The sequence below is a fragment of the Nyctibius grandis genome, chromosome 2, assembly GCF_013368605.1.
Source record: "Nyctibius grandis isolate bNycGra1 chromosome 2, bNycGra1.pri, whole genome shotgun sequence".
In the NCBI taxonomy this organism is placed as follows: domain Eukaryota; kingdom Metazoa; phylum Chordata; class Aves; order Nyctibiiformes; family Nyctibiidae; genus Nyctibius; species Nyctibius grandis.
Genome location: NC_090659.1, coordinates 108,185,745 through 108,206,974, shown reverse-complemented (window position 1 = coordinate 108,206,974; position 21,230 = coordinate 108,185,745). Strand labels below are relative to the sequence as shown.

At 45.0% G+C, this 21,230-nt stretch overlaps 1 protein-coding gene across 4 annotated transcripts in view; it reads left to right on the top strand.

Annotated features, from left to right (window-relative positions):
- ZC3H12C (zinc finger CCCH-type containing 12C) overlaps positions 1 to 10,951 on the top strand; it is a 46,757-nt gene extending 35,806 nt beyond the window's left edge. For 3 of the 4 annotated variants that reach the window (XM_068422936.1, XM_068422956.1, XM_068422944.1), the window contains 3 exons: positions 1,569 to 1,803; positions 2,892 to 2,998; positions 3,765 to 10,951. In XM_068422936.1, the coding sequence (XP_068279037.1) occupies positions 1,569 to 1,803; positions 2,892 to 2,998; positions 3,765 to 5,161 (1,739 nt within the window). In that variant the 3' untranslated portion in view covers positions 5,162 to 10,951. The remainder of the gene's footprint in view (positions 1 to 1,568; positions 1,804 to 2,891; positions 2,999 to 3,764) is intronic. The other variant, XM_068422951.1, reaches the window with a different exon arrangement.
- Positions 10,952 to 21,230: the final 10,279 nt, after the last annotated feature.

Below are 21,230 nucleotides of genomic sequence, written 5' to 3'. Positions count from 1 at the left end.
TTACAAGGGTATGTAGTGATAGGAGGAGGGGTAACGGTTTTAAACTGAAAGAGGGTAGATTTAGATGAGATATTAGGAAGAAATTATTTACTGTGAGGGTGGTGAGATACTGGAACAGGTTGCCCAGAGAAGGTGTGGATGCCCCCTCCCTGGCAGTGTTCAAGGCCAGGTGGGATGGGGCTCTGAGCAACCTGGTCTAGTGGAAGGTGTCCCTGCCCATGGCAGGGGGGTTGAAACTAGATGTTCTTTAAGGTCCCTTCCAACCCAAACCATTCTATGATTCTATGCTGATTCTAGAATCTTGTGCTTTTTCTACTAAGGAGATAAATACTTGTATCAAATATATTGCTTATATATAATATTAATGCTGTATTTCTTCCTGTTAGTCTTTTTTTTTCCTAGATGGAACATGTTCCCTGTCAAGTTTCTTGTGCTACAAAACAGTTGAGTTATTTGAGATCTAAACCATTATTAAGAGCCGTGTCTCATATTCACTGTGCAAGCATCATCTTCTGCTGTTTTAGATATTGCCTAGCTTTTTATTTGTTTTTCTTTCATAGCTTGTCTGCTCTGAGGAGACCGATAGTTAGGAGAATCGTGTGTTCCAGTGCTAGGTGCGCTGGTGCAACAGCCAGAATCTTAGTTCAGACCAGCCTCCTTAGGCCATCTTTCAAAGCTCCTCAGGATCTCCAGGTCCCACACAGAGAAAAAGAAAATTATTTTGGATAGGTGATTGACAGAGTGAGTGTAGGACAAGAAGGCATTCCATAAAATGTTAAACACACTTATTTAGCAGGATTAAAGAGAAATCTGTTTGGATTTGGTAAGACTTTATATGTAAAACTGTAAAGCCTTCAGGGAAAGATATTTCTGAACTATTACTGGAGGTAAAATAGATAAAATACCCCCACATTTGCTCACAAGATGACATCAGACATCTTTTTAGGAGATGCTGTTAACATTTGTGAAGAGCCTGAGTGTTTGTACAGAACGTGGGTTTTCTAGTCCTTGTGGGTCCTGGTAGTAACCCCTTCTCTCAATGGGCAGAGACTTTTGTGAGACAGTCCCATTAATGCGAGCTGCTGGAATTATATCAAAAGATGTTTCTTGCTGGGTACCACAAAGAGATGGAAAAGGTCTGTCTTTACCAAGGAGCTCAATTACGGGAAACCCTTGGCTGTAGCTGGGTGTAGCCCTCCTGTTTGCTGAAATATTCAGGAATGTTTAAAACCACCCCTTCAACCAGAGGAGTTTTTCACAGGCATTTTGCTAAGTAGTGTTTCTTTTGAACCACAGCAACATGAACAAGGTCCTCTGTCTTAGTCTTAGAGAAATGGTGTGGAGCAGGAGGTTTTGATTTGTTTGTGGGTTTTTTTGAAAGTATTGCCAGCTGACTGCTGACCATAACTTCAGATATCATGTATCAGACACCTTCTGCTGGACTATAACCATTTAAGACATGTTTAGTCCTAAATGCTTTAGTCCTAAAGACATCCTCAAATCTAATGTCTTTGGAGAGTAAACAAACATCTTTTTCTTTTTGAACTTTTGATTCTTACTCCTTGTAGATCAAGAAATCTTGCGTAAATTAGAAAAGGAGAAGATCCTTGTGTTCACACCATCCCGCCGAGTGCAAGGGAGAAGGGTGGTGTGCTACGATGACCGATTTATAGTGAAGTTGGCCTTTGAGTCAGATGGCATCATTGTTTCTAATGATAACTACAGGGATCTAGCTAATGAAAAGCCTGAATGGAAGAAGTTCATAGATGAACGCTTGCTGATGTATTCATTTGTTAATGACAAGTAAGTCATTCTATCTTTATATGTGCCACTAAAATAATTGAGGAAGGGACAGTTTGAAGACTTCTATGAATTTCTTACACCCAAATCATTAGGTACATGTAGAAAAACAGGAGGAATAGCCAATCATAGATTTGGTCTTCTGATTAAAAGTACTAAAACTCTCGTTTTTGCTAGAGCTTTTTTATAACGATATCTTTATATTTGTGGATGCCCCCTCCCTGGAAGTGTTCAAGAACAGGTTGGATGGGGCTTTGAGCAACCTGGTCTAGTGGAAGGTGTCCCTGCCCATGGCAGGGGGGTTGGAACTAGATGATCTTTAAGGCCCCTTCCAACCCAAACCATTCTGTGATTCTATAATTCTATATCTTTTTATGCTATTTTTTTCCCCTTTTGGTGTGTGCCAGTGTATATGCGATGTTTGGTGCATGCTATGGTATAATATTCCAATTCTCTTGATATACTGAGGCAGCATTTTTGAATGCGTGTGGTTAGACTCCGAAATTCTAGAGTCATACAAAAACCCGTGTTGGAATGAACCTCAGGAGGTTCATTCTCTAGTTCAACTGTCTGCATAGATGCATCTATGGTATCTTCATACCCTAGCATACAGATCAACTGCAGTTACTACTGGTGGCTTCTTGTAGTGGGAGGGATTCAGTACTCTGCCAAGCAGACACATGTATTTGAGAGCCTAAATACTGATGCAAGAGTCCTGGACAATGAGCATGGTTTTGCAAAGTTATTTGTGGCGCTTTAAGAAATCGCTGCTTGTATTGCTGCCCTTACTTTGATTTAGGAATGGATTGTGTGCAGCCCTGCTTTGCCGCAGAGCAGTCAGCTGAGCTAGACTGAAGGTGTCTGAAGCAGACTAGAGGTGTCCACACAGTATTATTTCTATGACTTATCTCTCGTGCAGTACCTGCAGCAGAAAGGTGGCCTTTCAAAACAGCTCTCAAAGTACCCAGGCTTAAAAACGTCAGCATGGCAGGTTATGGCGTAGGACACAGTCATGAGGTTCTTGGTCATTGCATGAGGAATATGAAAAGGCCTGTTTGCTTCCATAATACTTTTTTTTTTTTGCTATATAGATTTATGCCTCCTGATGATCCTCTTGGCCGCCATGGTCCAAGTCTGGACAATTTTCTTAGGAAGAAGCCTATTGTGCCAGAACATAAAAAGCAACCGTGTCCATATGGTAATTTGATTTAACTTGTCAGTTTTCTGTACTGCTAGGACTGGGGACCAAGCTCCTGCTTTATTTTAACACTGCCAAAAAGAAAAGCTTTTAAACAGAGGTTTTTACATTGTTATCTTAGCCTGAGAATGGTTGAAATGCTGAACTGATGGTGGAAACTGAAGTGATTTTTTTCATGTGCTAGTTAGAGAACATTTCTGTCTACTGGTTGAACTAAAGGAGCAACTTTATTAATCATTCATAGGAGTAGATCCAAAACAGCACCTAAAGTCTGCAGGCTCCAGAAAGCCCTTTTCTAATGTGATTTGGTCATAAGACATCTAAGTTTTCTTCCAGAAAATTGATTGAGCTGTCTGAAGTTTAACTACTGAGCATCGCTATAGGCACACCACCATCTTGACTGAGATGAAACCTTCTGATCTTATGACTCTGTGGGGCTTTCCTATTAAGTTTTCTGCCCTTATATCTCCTTGGCCCGGTACAGCAGGTGTGTACAGACACACTGCCAGTGTCATGTTCAGCTAAAAATGTGGCTGGTAGTGTTGGTCTGCCTTCCTAGAGCACTAGCTGCAGCACACTACTGCTGCCTCTTTTTCCCCACAATACAAGAGCGGAGATCTTAGATCTCACCCTGTGTCGCACAAAACTAATTGCAAGATCTTTCAAATCATCAGTAAAACTTTAAATTAGGGGCATTTCCATTGTTTGTTGATCAACAGATTTTGGTTGAAGTTTTTTTTTAATCTGATTATGTTTGTATTAATAGGGAAGAAATGTACCTATGGACACAAATGCAAATACTATCATCCAGAAAGAGGAAATCAGCCTCAGCGATCTGTAGCTGATGAACTTCGTGCCATGTCTAGAAGCACAGCTGCCAAAACTACAAGTGAAGGAGGACTGGTAAAAAGCAATAGTGTTCCTTGTAGCACTAAAAATGATGGCACTTCTGAGCTGAAGCGTGCTGCTCCAAAGAGGCAATCGGATCCTAGTATAAGAACTCAAGTCTATCAAGACTTGGAGGAAAAGCTTCCCACCAAAAACAAATTGGAGACCAGGTCTGTACCTTCTTTAGTTAGTATACCAAGTTCCTCTGCTGCAAAACCCCAAAGTACTGCACCTTTAACTAACGGCCTTCCATCCGGAGTTCACTTCCCACCTCAGGATCAAAGACCACAGGGACAGTATCCTGCAGTGATGATGGCAACCAAAAATCTCGTAACGCCAATGCCTTATGACCAGTATCCAAAATGTGAGTCTCCTGTGGATGTAGGGTATTACTCTATGCTGAGTGCATATTCAAATCTAAGTATATCTGGTCCACGTAGTCCTGAAAGGCGCTTCTCCTTGGACACAGATTATAGGATTAGCTCTGTAGCTTCTGACTGCAGCAGTGAAGGGAGTGTTAGCTGTGGCAGTAGTGATTCCTACGTGGGTTACAGTGATCGCTCTTACATGAGTTCGCCTGACCCACAGCTAGAGGAGAACTTGAAGTGCCAACATATGCACCCCCATGGCCGCCTTAGCACTCAGCCCTTCCTCCAGAGCTACCACGAGCCTCTCACACGAGTGCAGAGCTATAGTCACGAAGAACCAAAGCATCACCACAAACCTCCAATTCCGTACATGGCTGTGCATCTACAGCATCCAACAGTCGGTGCTCGTTCTAGTTGTCCAAACGACTACTCTACATCTCCGAGTTCGTCACATTCAAAGACCATGCATCTGGGGAGAGCCCTCGTGTCCACAAGAATAGACAGCATTTCAGACTCGCGTTTGTATGATAATTCTCCATTAAGACACAGAAAGCCTTATTCTGGCCAAGATGGGCTTGGAAGTTGGGATAGGCAGAGTTACGGGATGGATGCGTACGGCTACCGCCAGACCTACTCCTTGCCAAATAACCCCACACAGCCGTGTTATGAGCAGTTTGCCTTCCAAAGCTTACCTGAACAGCAGGACCAGACCTGGCGCGTACCTTACTGTGGAATCCCGCAAGACCCTCCAAGGCACCAAGACACCCGGGAGAAGGTTTACATAAATCTCTGCAACATCTTCCCCCCTGATCTTGTGAGGATTGTTATGAAGAAGAACCCTCACGTGACGGACGCTCAGCAGCTCGCTGCGGCCATCTTAGTGGAAAAATCTCAGCTAGGTTATTGAGAGATGATGCATCTTTGTGGTGTCTAGTAGTTTTCAGCTCAGCTCTAATGCTGAGGGAGGTTTGCTACAATAGCATTTGGGATCTCCTTCTCAGCAAGGAGGTTATATAGTAATCCGTTTATGTGAAATACTGTATCATGGAGTCTGTATGTATAGCCCCATGCATCAGAAGTACCAGATATGTTTGTGTTCTAGTTTGAAAATTTTTAAATGGCTATTTTCACAGCTGGAGAATGTTCCAGTTTAAATTAATATATATATATATCTCTATATATATAAAAAAAAATCTGTGGTCTCTGGTTATAATCTTTGGTGCATCAGGGGTTTATATGCAGCACTTTCTATTCTTGTTACGTGTTGTTGGGATTTTTGTTTTTTAACTTGCTGGATGTTTGTCCTTGGGCTGCGTGGTATTAAAACAACCTGCAGAAAGAGGATTTCGCTACTTCTGGCAGGCAATTTTCAAGCCAAGTTTTTGAACTTTTTACAACACCATAAGTATGAATGTTTGTTTGTTTGTTTGTTTGCGTGAGCTTTTTTGTGCTATAATCATCTATTTATAGGAAACAAAGATTTACGACAGCACTGACTTCATTTTTTTTAAACAAATAATTAAGTTACCAGTTAAGGGTGAAATGGGTAACAATATGTTAGTAATTTATAGTATGGCACTTTTCCTTGCTTTCTTTGTTTTGTTTAAATAGTTACATGTTTTGTTGATGCAGTCGATAAGTAAGACCGGATGCAATCAAAGGAGGAAAAAGAAATCTTTTTTTTTAAATTATGGGTAAGGTAAAAGCCTTATTGCCTGATTTTCAAAGGTGCTGAGGATTTGCAGCCCCCTTTGAACCTAGCAGCTGCAAACGCTCAGAACCTTCCCAAACCAGGCCACCCTGTTTCAGTTCCCCTGTGGTTACCCAGCACTGTGTATTTCTGGTCAGTAGAAGGGGGCCTGAAATCGTAGGGTCCCATTTAGTTGCTTTTTGTGTTTTTTCTTTGTATTGCTGCACAAGTGTACTGGATAAAATACGCTTTTCATAAAATATTTACCTGTTTTTAAATGAATTTAATTATCTCAATGCAAGTTTTGTATTTAAGATACTGTTTGATTTTTCTTGCTATTTATCAAGGCTGGCCTGAAAAGGTTTTGTGTGTTGAGGATATGCAACGTTTATTAACTGCACTATGGTAATGATATTGTAGCTCAAAATAATAACTTAAACTTTTTTTTTCCTTCTGTTTTGGTTGGGGCGGGGAGGGTTGTGGGGAGAGAAGATACTGTATGTGTTCCTTAAGTTAGTTTTTGGCCTGTTGCATCGTGTAGGCCTGATTCTTGCCACAAATAGTGTAGTTTTAGAAACAGACAAACCAAGTCTGTTTTAGTATTAGTAAGGGATATTTCTGGTTTTAAGTCATGGGTTTTACTAGCACCTCGTAAGCTTTTAGTTATATATAAAGTAGAAATAGATTTTTGCAATTGATGTCAGATATACTTACGTGACATAGTCAGTTGCCGACAGTTTTAGGTTTCCATCCATTGTATCGATGTTCAGTGTTAAAAAAAAATCACTAGTTCACACTATTACTGCTGATAATTTTGGTACACTTGCTGGAATTTAAAGTAAGGCCCTGAAGAACCAGAAAGTACCTTTTACTGTTGATACAAATTGTATCTTTTTAACTGAGAACTATTTTGATTTGTAGGTTTAGTAGGAACACAAATGTATAATTATAACTAGTCTTTTGGGCAACATTTTATCCCTTATTTAAAAATTAGAGATTTCAGACATAGAATAGACTTAGGCAAGTACAAGTAGGTATTTATTTAGGTGTCTGTCTCAATTTCACATATTAAAAGAAAAAAAAGAAACTATTGGCATCTTCTTCCTTCGTAAATCTTTGTAGTGGGAACTCACCAAAATAAAGGTAAAATGCTGCCTGAAAATGATGTCCAAGCACCTTTGAATACGAAGACATTTTCACTACTTGTGCGACACCGTGTGTTGCAGCGAGTAGGGTTTGGGTATACAGTAAATGCTTCTAAAGAGCATTGTGCTTATAGACATATCCAATAATCTGAACCATGTTCAGCAAACCGATTCAGGACGTAGTGCTCATGCAGCTTCCACTGCTGATGTGCTGCGGGATCTGCCGTCGCTCGTCCCTGCGGCGATACCGGAGGGGCTCTACGCCATCTGTCCTGCGTTGTCTGGTTAGGGAGAGGGCCTCTTCACCTGTGGCAACAGTTTTTCCCTGGATTTGGTTGGTCACCATCAGTAGAGCATGTTTTAATGTAGAGATCGATGCAGCGCTGACACTGAGGTTCAGACTGGCAAAAGGGTCTCATCTTAGTTGTACACTAAGATTTTTTTTTTAAATTGAATTACACTTAAGTACTACACCATAGTGTAGATGCAGCTGTTTTAATAATGCATTTATTATATTTGTGTTTTTAATGGGTTTCTACATTTATTTTTTATGTAGGAATTTAGTTCTGCCAAAAGTTGAATTCCTGTAAGCATGAACAGAAACGTGTATGTAATAGAGATGTTTCATCTTTTTCCCTATCACATGAGCATCAGAATGCTTCCTACTACCTACATGTAGCAGCCTGGCCTAGAGCATTGGCTCAGCAGGCTTAGCCACGTTGTTAAATCGGTGCGAGGAGACGCGTGGGACTGTGTGCTGCAGCGCCCAGACCTGGGTTATCAGTATTGATTGCCTCTGCGTACGTTTGATGCAGTATTGAATCCCTGAAAGTGTGTTGATTGCTAGAGAATTCTTGTAATAGGTTCTGTGCTTTGTACTCAAGTGCTGAAAATGCTTTAAAAGTCTATGAACTGGAGTAATTTGCTGTTTTTTAATGTTGTGCAATGATGCGCTCGTTCCCTATAGACTCTCTTATGTTGGGTAAAGCAGATTTACTGTGGACAAAATATTGGCCTTGGAGTTTCCTTTGTTTTTGCTGTGATAATAGAGAGAATGAGGAGTTGCGTGTGAACTCCACGATGAGGAGATCTATATATTTAACAGCCTATAGAGAGGACACCAGTAATAAACATGAAAGCAATGATACTGGTCAAAAACTACATTTGTCAATGTGATTGCGTTGATGCAAATAACTGAACTGTAACGTCCCTTGTTTCTCAAGCAGTAGAAGGTAGCTCAGTGATACTGTCTTTCCCCTAGCTGGGTGCTAGAACTGCAGTGAAGGATAAATACCTTTGAGTTAGGCCTGTCCCACCACTAAGAAGAGGGCAACACTTTCCTTTGTCTTCAATACTTGAGAGTTGTTTTGATACTTACCAGAAACTCCATATTTTTAGATACAATCCCAAACTATTATAGCTGCATCAGAAATAGTGTATAGATACACAGTATTTTGAATGCACATTTACATTAGGCATCTGCCCACAACTGTTTTGTATACAACAATGTGTTGCCAATATTTAGAGTTTTTAAATATGTCCCACAGATACGTAGCTTTGCGCTAAATACGCCCAGGCTATGACAGTATTAATCGCTTTGTTGTCTTTTTCTTTTTTTAAAATGTGTCTGTGTGTGCGTACATACATACATACATACATATGCACACACACGTACTTGGCAGGTGGGTTTAAAATGACTGCTAATAGTCTGAGGTAAGATCATATCTTTTCAGGTGTTCTGTTTTCTTTGGTATGTTTGAATTGTAGCTCAGTCCGCCACTGCAAAACAGCTCTGGGGAGAGCCAAAAGCCTGATGTGTTCGTGTGACACCCCAAAGAGAAGGCGTGCCGGTCTGATGAAGCCCTTGAAGGGGACTTTTGCAGCCTTGGAGTACACGGGCTGTTGTTGTTGAGCTGTTGACGATCTTCTGCTGTGAAAGTTGTAGCTAATGGTGAACACTTTTCAAAAAATGTCAAAGTTGTCGGTGTAAACCAGAGTACCTCACTGGGATCGGAAAGTGGGGGCATCTGCCCCAGCAAGGTGAGCGCTGGAGGACTAAATGCCTTGGGTGAGAGATACTGCAACATCTTGCTGCAGTAAGAGACTACCAAAACATTTATCAGTTTTATCAGTTTTATCAGTTGATGGTTTGACCGAGGTATTTTCCATGTTTAAAGCTTGAAAAATGAGACGCAATGCTTTTGTACTGTCTGGAGCATTTAGAAAAATATCCACTGACTTTGCATTGCTACTGAAAATCTAAAAACACTGTGCAATTAAAGACCATTTTTAAAAATAAAAATAATTTAGAAATTATTTATTTTGATTTACAGTGTGAGTCTTGCTAATTTATTCCTTGCATTATAAGGCCGTGGTGGAGTGCCGTTTGTATTTTTTATTTATCATAGGTACTAAAACCACTGAGAAGAAAAAACAATAGATTTAAACTTAAAACCCTATGGCCTTGTTTTGTTTTTTATAAAAGGGCTGAGGTTTTATAAGTGTCAAATAGTGTGTTTTATATACTTTGTGAATTTTAGAGAAGCGTAGTTTAAGAATTTTGTTCAAATTAAATACGTATGTGCACATTGTTTAGACTAACCATGTAACTAATCCTAAAATCATCTGTATTGAATGATTGTTCCAGCTGACCATTCACTAGGTAACATGAGAGGTGTTCAGACTTCATCTTTACGTGTTCTAGGATACATTTTGTATATCTTAAGGTTTTTGTCAGAAACTGGTGGTCTAGTCACCTTATCACACGTGAAATGTCTGTTTGCACGTGAATCACCCTACTGTAATGCTGGGTTTTCCTTGCTGTGCGTTACAAGGTCGTGCACTGGTACATGTGAAGTACATAGTAAGTGTTTATACAGGCACTATCGAATACAGTGCGTTGTTCATAGTTACGAGTATGTTTTAAATAACGTCCCAGCTACCATTTTCACGTCCTAAAGGGTTGTCATAACTTGTGCTTGAAGTGTTTATGACTCTGTCTACCCTTTAACCCAAACGGCTGCAATAGCTCTCATCCCCTCTTTTAGACTTAATAGCCATTCGAGAGCCCAGACTCCTGAACGCTTACACATATGCCCAACTTGAGCATAAGTAGTGTCTGGGATGATTTTAGTGGCATTGGAGAAGACGTGGCATGTTTGTAAGTGCAGGAGGACTGGGGACCTTGAGGAGCACAGCTAGGGAACCGCCTGCCCCCAGAAAGCGGTGGGATCTCACTGGTGCTGGCAGGTCCTTCGGCCAGGATTGCACTTTGTGGTCGTTGGGAACACCTACAAACCAAATCTGCCCAGATGTTTAACCACATCCATCCTCAGTGTTTCAAAGGTGTAACAAGCTACTCTTCACCTTGTAAAACAAAACCTCTCCACTTTTTGTAAGCTAGCTTTTTGTTTTGGTCTCAGATGAAGTCTGATTTACCAGGTTAGGTTGGCTGGTTGGTTATTTTTTGTTTATCTGAATGACATTCTTAATGCAACTGATACTTAAAAACTGTTTTACCAGCATATTACAGAACATCCCGCAAGGGAACAGAAATGCAGATACAGCAGCAATAATTGTGTTTTGTAGTTATTTTTCCACTCATTATCTCTGTTCTTGTGTTGAGTAGGTGAGACTTTAATATTGTCCTGGAATCTGCTCTGGCAAAAACATTAGTTAAAAATAATGTTTGGACTACTTGATAAAGCAATTGTCAAACTGGCTCTTCGTTCCTTCACTGGTTGTTCTGTGTTATTTCTGTGATGTGACTATTCGCATCTTAAAAACACCTTCTAAACCATACAAAAAAAAATGTACATGGATTCTGCTTTCAGAGAAAAAAAATAAAGATTCGTTTTCCTCATTGATGGGCTGCTTTTGTTTCGTAAAAAAAAATAGTCTCAAGAGGAGCATAGAAGGTAGGAGTGAGTTGTAGACAGCTTTGTGTTCCTACCTGCACAACAAAACTGCTCACTCTGAGTAAATTTAAACAGATCTTCAAACATAAAAAATTATTATAGATTATCAGTTCATTTTTAATGCAGTAATTCATATTTAATAGGTGCTTTCCTTCCATTTCGCTTACTGAAAAGACTAAAACTTGGGGGTTAAATGGCAATGTCAGTCATTTAGTCGCAGAATTTGGTTGGAGACTTTATGCCGGTGGAGCTGGTCTCCTTTCAAGTACTGCTACACATCTGTTCATGTGTCATTGGGTATTTATTAGTGGCCTAGCTTGCAATATTGTAGGGTAAATAGAATAGCATTTAGAATAGAATAGAATAGAATAGAATAGAATAGAATAGAATAGAATAGAATAGAATAGAATAGAATAATTAGAATAGAATAGTTATCATCTGATGAATGCAAAGATAAAGCAGAAGCTGCTATATGCTGTGATAAAATGACTATTCAAAATTCATAGAGCTGTTGAATTGTTTTTTTGCCAAATTGCATTGCCTGGCTACAGCTGGCACGCCAAAAAACGGGCCCCCTTTTCCTTCCCTCTCCAACCCTCTGAGCAGGCACAGGAGCAGCCTGCCAGCCCTGCAGCAAGGAGCAAAGTAGGGTGATAGGAATGCAAATGGAATGAGCAGTTGGCCTTAAAAACAACCCTTCATCGGTTGCCCTTCATCAGTTGTGACCACTGGTAATTTGCTTAATGCAAATGTTTTGCACAGCTGTGAACATCTGTTTTACAGTATCCAGCCTGGGCGTGTGGTGTGACTGTGCCTCCTTTCAGGGCAAACGGGCCACTGGAGTGAAACGAAAGGTCCCTCCCCAGCAGCCGGGTGGAAATATATCAGCGATGTACCTCCGGGGATGCTCATCTCAAAACTTGTCGTCATGTGCGTGAACCATGACTGATCACGATGGCAGTGGAGCGGAGGAGCGATAGGAAGCTGCATGCCTGTAAGCACTTCCCTGGCTTGCGGGGTGAAGTGGTCCCATCCCCAGAGCTACCTGTGCTGCCTGCACCACTGCTGATACCCTGTGGGGCTTTAGGTGGTGGTGGTTCCCTTGCAAGCTCTTGCATGAGTCTCTAACATACCATTTTGTGCTTGCGTTGCATTTTTCTGCTCTGCTGCTGGGCTCTGAGCACCTCTGTTGCCTTGTCCACAGTCAGGCTGGGGTGTGCTGGGGCATTGCTGGTCCAGGTGCTCCATTGCCTTCAGCTCAGCTGAGCCTTCACCTTCCCCATGTGGAAATACACCATTTATTTCTGAAGTGCTCTTTGTATTGTTGTAGATGCTTTTCAGTAAATCAATGCTTGGAGCTTGAGCAAAGAGCGTGTATGTAAACAGGGAGAGGGCTCTGGATAGATGATCACGTCTCCAGCAAGAAGAGATGGATCAATGACCTGAGGTGAGGTTTCCTTGGCTGCTGATCTGCACAGCGCTGTCGGTTTCTTTGGGCAGCTGCTTGAAGTCTCTCTCTAAAGCATTTGCATTGTGTTTCCGCATGATAGATCCAGAAATCTATTTGCAGCAGATGAGGAAATCCTCTGCACCCTTTCCCTTATGCTTTTTAAAATACTATCATGTTATTCTCCTGGCAAGAAAATGCAATTTTGGAAGGCAGACGCTCCATTCCCCCAACACAGAGGTAAAGGACGGACCCACTTCATGGTCTCAGAGGTGCAAACTGGTGACGCTGTAGTTATCAGACTGAGCAGAGGTGTCTGGAGACTCCACAGACATGTCTCTGAGGGCCCTATCCTGCTCTGCTTGACCTGCAGCCTCTACCCAGATGAGTTAAGGAGAAGATGGGTTGCTTTTCCTGCAAGTCACTGTTCCCTTGATGGCGTTGCTTAAGGCAAGGGAAGAGAAAAACCCATTTCACCCACTTCAGATGCAGAAGCAAACTGCAGGTGGGACATACGTCGAAGCTGAGCTGCTGCAAAGCTGAGTGCTGTAAATCCAGAGAGCTGAGGAGCAAAAGGCAGGATTGAGGAGGTGCCCACAGCCTGACCATAACCATCAGCTGCTTGGCCCCACAAAGAGCGAGAGGTAACAGGGCGTAGAGCATGTGTAGATGTGGTGCTTAGGGACATGGTTTACTGGTGGACTTGGCAGTGCTGGTTAATGGTTGGACTTGATGATTTTAAAGATCCTTTCCAACCAAAATGATTCTATGATTCTGTGTCCTGATCTGTCACCAGGCTCAGGTCATAAGCCCCGTACAAGATCTAATAAGGAGGTTATAACTTTACTGTTATGTGGTTGCTTAGCTCACTGAAGTTCTTTATTTTCTAAAAAAGTAGTTGCCGCTTGCCTGGTTGTGCTGCTCACTTCCCTGTTTAACTCTCGACCATAGGATGCTCCAGCTCTTGCTCTTGAGCTACGGGATCCTGGCAGGGGACACTGGGTGAGCATCGCGGTCCTCTCTCTCCTGGCAGGGGGCCAAGCACCCCCAGAGCGCAGCTTCCAGCCAGCTTTCAGCTGCAAGTGCCCTAAAAATTGCTTAATTACTGAACTCACTGCTTATGTTTATGGTCGTGATGTTGCATTCAGCCCACTGCAGCATGTGGAAGTAAAGATCCACCCGCTCTGGTCCATACAGTGTGTTCATCAGTGGGCAATGTTAAACCACTGAGGGGATACTGTGTTCAGTTTTGGGCCCCTCACTACAGGAAAGACATTGAGGTGCTGGAGCGAGTCCAAAGAAGGGCAACGAAGATGGTGAAGGGTCTGGAGCACAAGTCTTAGGAGGAGTGGCTGAGGGAACTGGGGTGGTTTAGTCTGGAGAAAAGGAGGCTGAGGGGAGACCTTATCACTCTCTACAACTACCTGAAAGGAGGTTGTAGCGAGGTGGGTGTTGGTCTCTTCTCGCAAGTAGCAAGTGATAGGACGAGGGGAAATGGCCTCAAGTTGTGTCAGGGGAGGTTGAGATTGGATATCAGGAAAAATTTCTTCACTGAAAGGGTTATCAAGCATTGGAACAGGCTGCCCAGGGAAGTGTTTGGGTCACCATCCCTGGAGGTATTTAAAAGACGAGTAGATGTGGTGCTTCGGGACATGGTTTAGTGTGGACTTGGCAGTGCTGGATTAATGGTTGGACTGATGATCTTAAAGGTCCTTTCCAACCAAAATGATTCTATGATTCTAAGTGCAGCAGAAGTGCTGCAGCTGATCTTGACTGAGGGCCTGCTTTAAACATCAGTATTCCCAGCTGTAACTCTTCTCTTCAGTGAGACCTCACAGCTGCTACCGGAGTCATGCTCATTCCTCATTTTTTGAGGAAACTGGTATGCTGGGTAGTTCAGAGGAGTTGCAAACCTGTGCGATGTAGTATGTCCCTGGACACGCAGATCACTTCATAGGTGGTTTGCTGGCACAGGCTGGATTTCATTTTATGAGATTGCTTCAAGAATGTGAAATCCAGCCTTTTTTTGCTCAAGACAATGAGCTGCTGGTGCTTGTGTAATCTGGTTTGGTCCCTTTGGATGGCAGTCACAGCACTGCCTGAGGCCTCTCCTCCATAGCTCTGATTTCTCCCTTGGGCTGATCAAGGAAAGTGAGTTTCCCCAATTCAGTCGAGTCTTTAAGTCCCACAAGGCCCCTCTGCTTTCCTGCATCACGTAGGGCTGCCTTGGAGAGCCTGTTGTCAGGTTATAATTTCTCTTGTGATGGCTTTAGCAAGAGCCCATGTGAGCCTGACAGGCATGAAGTGCTGTTATGTTGGAGATGAAGGGGCTCTGTCAGTGATCCTGGAGCTGAAACCTGAACTAGACAACCTGCATGACCTTGCCCAGAAGAGCTACAAGGGAGGCTGTTGTACAACCGCACAGGGATGGTCCTTGTGAGGCCATTTCCAAGCAGGAGAAAGCATCACTTTGGGCAGTGTCCTCCAGCCTCACAGGATGGTTGAGCTCATTCTGTGCTGTAGAATTGTATGAGAGATTTTCTGCTCCAGTGCAGAAACTGTCCCCTTTGCTCCAAACATTTGCTGACTGTAAAGAAGAGCTGGCAATGAACTGGGCACATTAGGAGCGTCCACATCACATGCCACCCTTATCCTGCTCTTCAGCATAATGACAGAGGACCTGTGTCCAGTGGCCCCACTCCTGAGGGGACCCACTCCTGAGACCCCAGCGTGGCAGAAGCAGCAACGTGTTGAAAATGATTGAAATATCCTCCACTGATCAGGTTTGTTGCACACCCCGTTTCACCATGTCTTCCCAATCCCGTGGCAGGCTCCCAGGGTCCTACAGCCACCACCAGGAAGGAGCTGCTGCCCTGGTTTTCTTTGCCCGTCCTTGGGGACATATCCGGCCCCATAAACCTCTCCAAAGAGAGCTTGGGAAAAGCCCCAGGCTGAGGAGGAGCCTAAAACCAGCTTGTGGGAGACCAGTCCTCACTAGAGTCCCACAGGGCAGGACCAGGGTGTGGGCTGAAGAGCAGGGTTGCCCCTCTCCCACCATGGCCAAGAGCCAGATGCTGCGACATGCATGTGAGCACCCCATGGTAGGCGTGCAGAAGACGTTCCTGGTGTGTCTCTTTTTAATGGCCTCAGAAGGATTGGGCTTTTTCCTTCTTCTTCTCCCTCCCTGTTCCCTCCCACCTCCACTGGACTTGCCAAGAACAGCAGGCAGGTATGACGGAAATTAAACACCGCTATTAATTTACATGAGGTGGGTGAAGTGTAAGCAAGAGGAGAGTGGGAAATAAGGAGTTGGCAATAGGTGTTCACCAGGCAGGTCCCTTACGTCAGACCCCCAGTTGCGGCCTAGAACCAGAGCTGGGGGGGTAGTTAGGGGGACCTGACACTCCTCCCCTGGGGAAGCAGCCTGAAAAGGGGAAAACTGCCCTGAGGTCTTGCCAGGGGAGAAGGAATTTGGTTTTCATCCACCTAATCAAAGCTTTGAGGCATGCACAAACCTGGATTTAATTTATATTTTGCCAATTTCAGAAACAGAAATGCTCTTTTTTTTTTTCTCCTGGGGGAAGAAAAATAGGCTGAATTCAGTAGCAAAATTCCCCTTCTCGATTTTCCTACCCGCTCCCTGCTGCAGCCATCTCACAGACCACAGCAGCGCCTCTTGCTGCCCCAGCAGTTGCTGGTGGCTCTGGGATGAGCCACATATTTGCAGACTGGCTGTAACCATCGACCTGCTGGGGCTTGGCCCCAGTTAAATGGGCCTGGGGAGGGGGGGTGCAGACCATGATGACCCTCAGCCTTAACCTGCCCCCAGCATGGCAGGGGGGGTGCAGACCATGATGACCCTCAGCCTTAACCTGCCCCCAGAATTGGGGGGGCTGAGGCTCTGCCCTGGTCTTACCACAGGCACCATGGCTGAGAAGAGGCAGATGCTCCAAGAGCTGCAGAGAGGGATGATGTTATGTGTGTTTATTGATTCATTTTATACAAGAAGAAACGAGTTTCCCTTAGCTCCTTCTGCGATGCAGTGATTTAATTAATGCTGAAACTCCGTGCACACGGGACACAGCAGAGCTGCTCATGGTTGACATGGGCTACGGCTATAGAATTATTTCAGAGAAAGGAAAATGTCAGCATGATAAAAATAGAAAGTGTTAGTGTGCCACGTGCTGCCAGGAAATGGGGCTGTGACCCTGTTCTAAACCTGGATCAGACTTTTAATGAAATTTAACATGTTCACCCCACCCTTTTCTTTTGACATTTAAAATTAATTTAGTGGGACACCATCCCCCTGCTGAGGGCCAGCAAGAGCTGCCATAGGAGGCTGCTGGGGCTGGGGAGGCATGCAGGCTTGCATTCACTGACTTGTCAGCGCACATCAACTACGGAAAGCAGAGCGGCAGCAGAACTTGTAGAATCATAGAATCGTTTTGGTTCGAAAGGACCTTTAAGATCATCGAGTCCAACCGTTAACCCAGCACTGCCACGTCCACCACTAAACCATGTCCCTAAGCACCGCATCTACACATGTTTTAAATACCTCCAGGGATGGTGACCCAAACACTTCCCTGGGCAGCCTGTTAAGAAATCTTTCCTGATATCCAATCTAAACCTCCCCTGGCACAACTTAAGGCCATTTCCTCTCATCCTATCACTTGCTACTTGGGAGAAGAGACCAACACCCACCTCGCTACAACCTCCTTTCAGGTAGTTGTAGAGAGTGATAAGGTCTCCCCTCAGCCTCCTTTTCTCCAGACTAAACCACCCCAGTTCCCTCAGCTGCTCCTCATAAGACTTGGGCTCTGGGCCCTTCACCAGCTTCGTTGCCCTTCTCTGGACTTGCTCCAGCACCTCAATGTCTTTCTTATAGTGAGGGTCCCAAAACTGAACACAGTATTCGAGGTGTGGCCTCACCAGTGCCAAGTACAGGGGGACGATCACTGCCCTAGTCCTGCTGGCCACACTATTTCTGATACAGGCCAGGATGCTGTTGGAACTTAAGTCATGCGATCACAGAAACTGGGTAAAAAAAACCCAAATGGGTGTAGGTTTATGATATTGCCCTCCGCAGTCAAGGCAGCTGAGCCCTGAGACCCCGGGTGTCTGCACCCAAGCCACCGTGTGCCCACCTGGCCCTGACCAGCTGCAGCCCGGCTGCTTTCGAACCCAGACCTGCTGTGGCCCCAAATGCAAAGACCACTTGTGAAATCAGAGGAAAGACCCATGATGAACTTCTACAAGGACCAGCAAAGCCACCAGCTAGCCACCAAGTGTGGAAATAGCACGAAGGCAAGAGATGAGGGGGACAAGGCAGGAAAACACCACTTCAAGCAGTGATCAAGTTGCTTTCTGCCTTACAGAGCAGGCACCGCTCTGTCATTCCGGGTGTTCACAGCCATGATTGAATTCACGCTCTCCTTCCCTGCAGGACAGCATCTTCCATCATACAACTCTGCTACAACAACACAGAATCACAGAATGTTAGGGATTGGAAGGGACCTCGAAAGATCATCTAGTCCAATCCCCCTGCTGGAGCAGGATTACCTAGATCATAACACTTCAAATGGACCTTTACCTACGGGTAAATACCAATCTGCTGTTTCAACAACAACCACCACCTCCTCACCAGGGCAAAATCCTGACCTCCCCCAGCCCAGGGTGACTGTGAAATCTCCTGTGGCCTTCCCACAGGCATGATTGTCACCCCGTGTGGAAGACCGTGACAATTTTTGGCCATCAAGGCTTACTCAAAGCAGCTGCTGCAGCACAGGAGGTGATGTCCCCAGGCTGGGTCCTCCAGGAGGCATGAGCTGCCACCCCTTCCCAGAGCAGCTCCTGCCGGCCCCCAGCAGTGGGTGTGAACCTGCACGTCCCAGATCATGGGCAGCCAATCTGACCCGTTACAGCTGTATCAGAGCAGCTACGTTTTTAACAAAGCTACAGTCAGCAGTGAGAAAGAGCCCAAAGCTTTCATTATGTCCAAATCACTTCAGTTAAAGTTCCTATTTTTAAATCTGGCCGCTGAGGCACATCGCCCTTCATCTTGCACAATTGCCCCTCTGCAGGACATCCACCTGAGAACATCAACGCTGACAACAGAGCCAAAAAGCATCATAGGCAGACATCAGCAAAGGCAGCACCACAGTGGATCAAATCCTCGGGAACATTTTGCCGTTGTACTGAAGATGTATCTGCATGAAAGGGTCTTAGTACCTTTTACTGTTAGAAACCTGAAGTAAACACCATCCTGGAGAAGGCTGCTTCAGGTTGCAGTTAGTGCAGAAACACTTTAAAATCTGGCTAGAGATAAAATTCACAGAGGCCACCGTGCCTTGGTTCCTCTGAGCACCAGGAACATCTCTAACCCTCCCATGGGTCACACAGGGAGATAGAAGCCGCAGAAACAATTTTAAAAGAGTAACCCAAGTGCTGAGCAAGTCAGTCCCGAGGCACCAGTGCTGGCCTAGACATGCAAAGCAGCCCCTGAAATACCACAGCTCTGGACTTTATGTTCCTCTCAGGGTCCTGAACCCAAACCTTGCCCTCCAAGAGCTGAGCCAGGGTCTTGCTTCAACTGGTGGTGCCCTGGTGTAACCCACCCCCAGTCAGAGGTGGGGGAAGGCTTCCTTCTGCACAGCCCCTCAGCTCTGCAGGGGTTTCAGCAGGAGGCCACAGCCCACCCTGCCCACCCGCAATCCTGAGGAGTGGCGGAACATGGCCCCAAACCCTGACAGGATGGGGACCCCACTGCACACAGCCCCCCCATCAGCCAAGCTGGAGGGCTGCTCCCCACCCGCAGTGGTGGCTGCCCGCAGCAGGCATGGCAGCGAGCACCGAGGCAGCGTCCTAGTTCAACGGGAGCCTTGCAGAGCACTGGGGCAGCTCCCCCGTCAGGCAGTGGTCAGCTAACTGTTTCAGACACACGCTGTGAGGCTTTGTCAGCCACTGTTTCAGATCGAAGTCCTCTGATGGATCTACCTGCACAGGTCCCAGTGCAGGAGGCCATCGTGCAGGAAGGCACCGCGAGAAGCACAAATGAAGCCAGGAGAAGCTGTGCTTCAGTACCGATTACCTCTGAGGCAGCTCTAACTCCTTCATACGCTGCCAGTATCTCTTTTTCATTTGGGGTGTAATTGGCCTCAGAGCCCTTGTATCCTCGACTCCAAAATCCTAGGGGTTGACCTCGAGTCTCCCCTGGCACTTTCTGCCAGAGGCTCCAGGTAGGACCATTGTCCCCAGCTGCGGTGTACCGACGACAATATCGCACCAATCGAGACTCCCTGATCCCCATTCATAAACTGATTAGACAATTAGAAAATCAAGGAGTGATTAGCAAGACTCGCTCACCCTTTAATAGTCCTATATGGCCAGTACAAAAGCCTAATGGAGAATGGAGATTAACTGTGGACTATCGTGGCCTAAATGAAGTTACACCACCTCTGAGTGCTGCTGTGCCAGACATGCTAGAACTTCAATACGAACTGGAGTCAAAGGCAGCCAAGTGGTACGCCACCATAGACATTGCTAATGCATTTTTCTCTATTCCCTTGGCACCAAAGTGCAGGCCACAGTTTGCTTTTACCTGGAGAGGTATCCAGTACACCTGGAATCGACTGCCCCAGGGGTGGAAACACAGTCCTACTATTTGCCACGGACTGATCCAGACTGCACTAGAAAAGGGTGGAGCTCCAGAACATTTGCAGTATATTGATGACATCATTGTATGGGGTGATACAGCAGCAGAAGTTTTTGACAAAGGGGAGAAAATAATTCAAATTCTTCTGCAAGCTGGTTTTGCCATAAAAAGAGGCAAGGTCAAGGGGCCTGCCTGGGAGATCCAGTTTTTAGGGATTAAATGGCAAGATGGGCGTCGCCAGATCCTGATAGAGGTGATCAACAAAATAACAGCTGTGTCAACTATAGACCAGTCAGCCTCACCTCCATCCCCGGAAAGGTGATGGAACAACTTGTTCTTGATGCTGTCTCTAGGCACATCAAGGATAGGGGGATCATTAGGGGCACTCAGCATGGCTTCACCAAGGGGAAGTCATGCTTAACCAACTTGATAGCCTTTTATGAAGATGTAACCCGGTGGATAGATGATGGTAAAGCTGTCGATGTGGTCTATCTCGATTTCAGTAAAGTGTTTGACACGGTCTCCCACAGCATCCTCGCAGCTAAACTGAGGAAGTGTGGTCTGGATGATCGGGTAGTGAGGTGGATTGTGAACTGGCTGAAGGAAAGAAGCCAGAGAGTGGTGGTCAATGGGACAGAGTCCAGTTGGAGGCCTGTGTCTAGCAGAGTCCCTCAAGGGTCGGTACCGGGACCAGTTCTATTCAATATATTCATTAATGACTTGGATGAGAGAATAGAGTGCACTGTCAGCAAGTTCGCTGATGACACAAAACTGGGAGGAGTGGCTGACACAACGGAAGGCTGCGCAGCCATTCAGAGACCTGGACAGGCTGGAGACCTGGGCGGGGAGAAACTTAATGAAATATAACAAGGGCAAGTGTAGAGTCCTGCATCTGGGCAAGAACAACCCCATGTACCAGTACAAGTTGGGGGCAGACCTGTTGGAGAGCAGCGTAGGGGAAAGGGACCTGGGGGTCCTAGTGGACAGCAGGATGACCATGAACCAGCAGTGTGCCCTTGTGGCCAAGAAGGCCAATGGCATCCTGGGGTGTATTAGAAGGGGTGTGGTTAGCAGGTCGAGAGAGGTTCTCATCCCCCTCTACTCTGCCCTGGTGAGGCCGCATCTG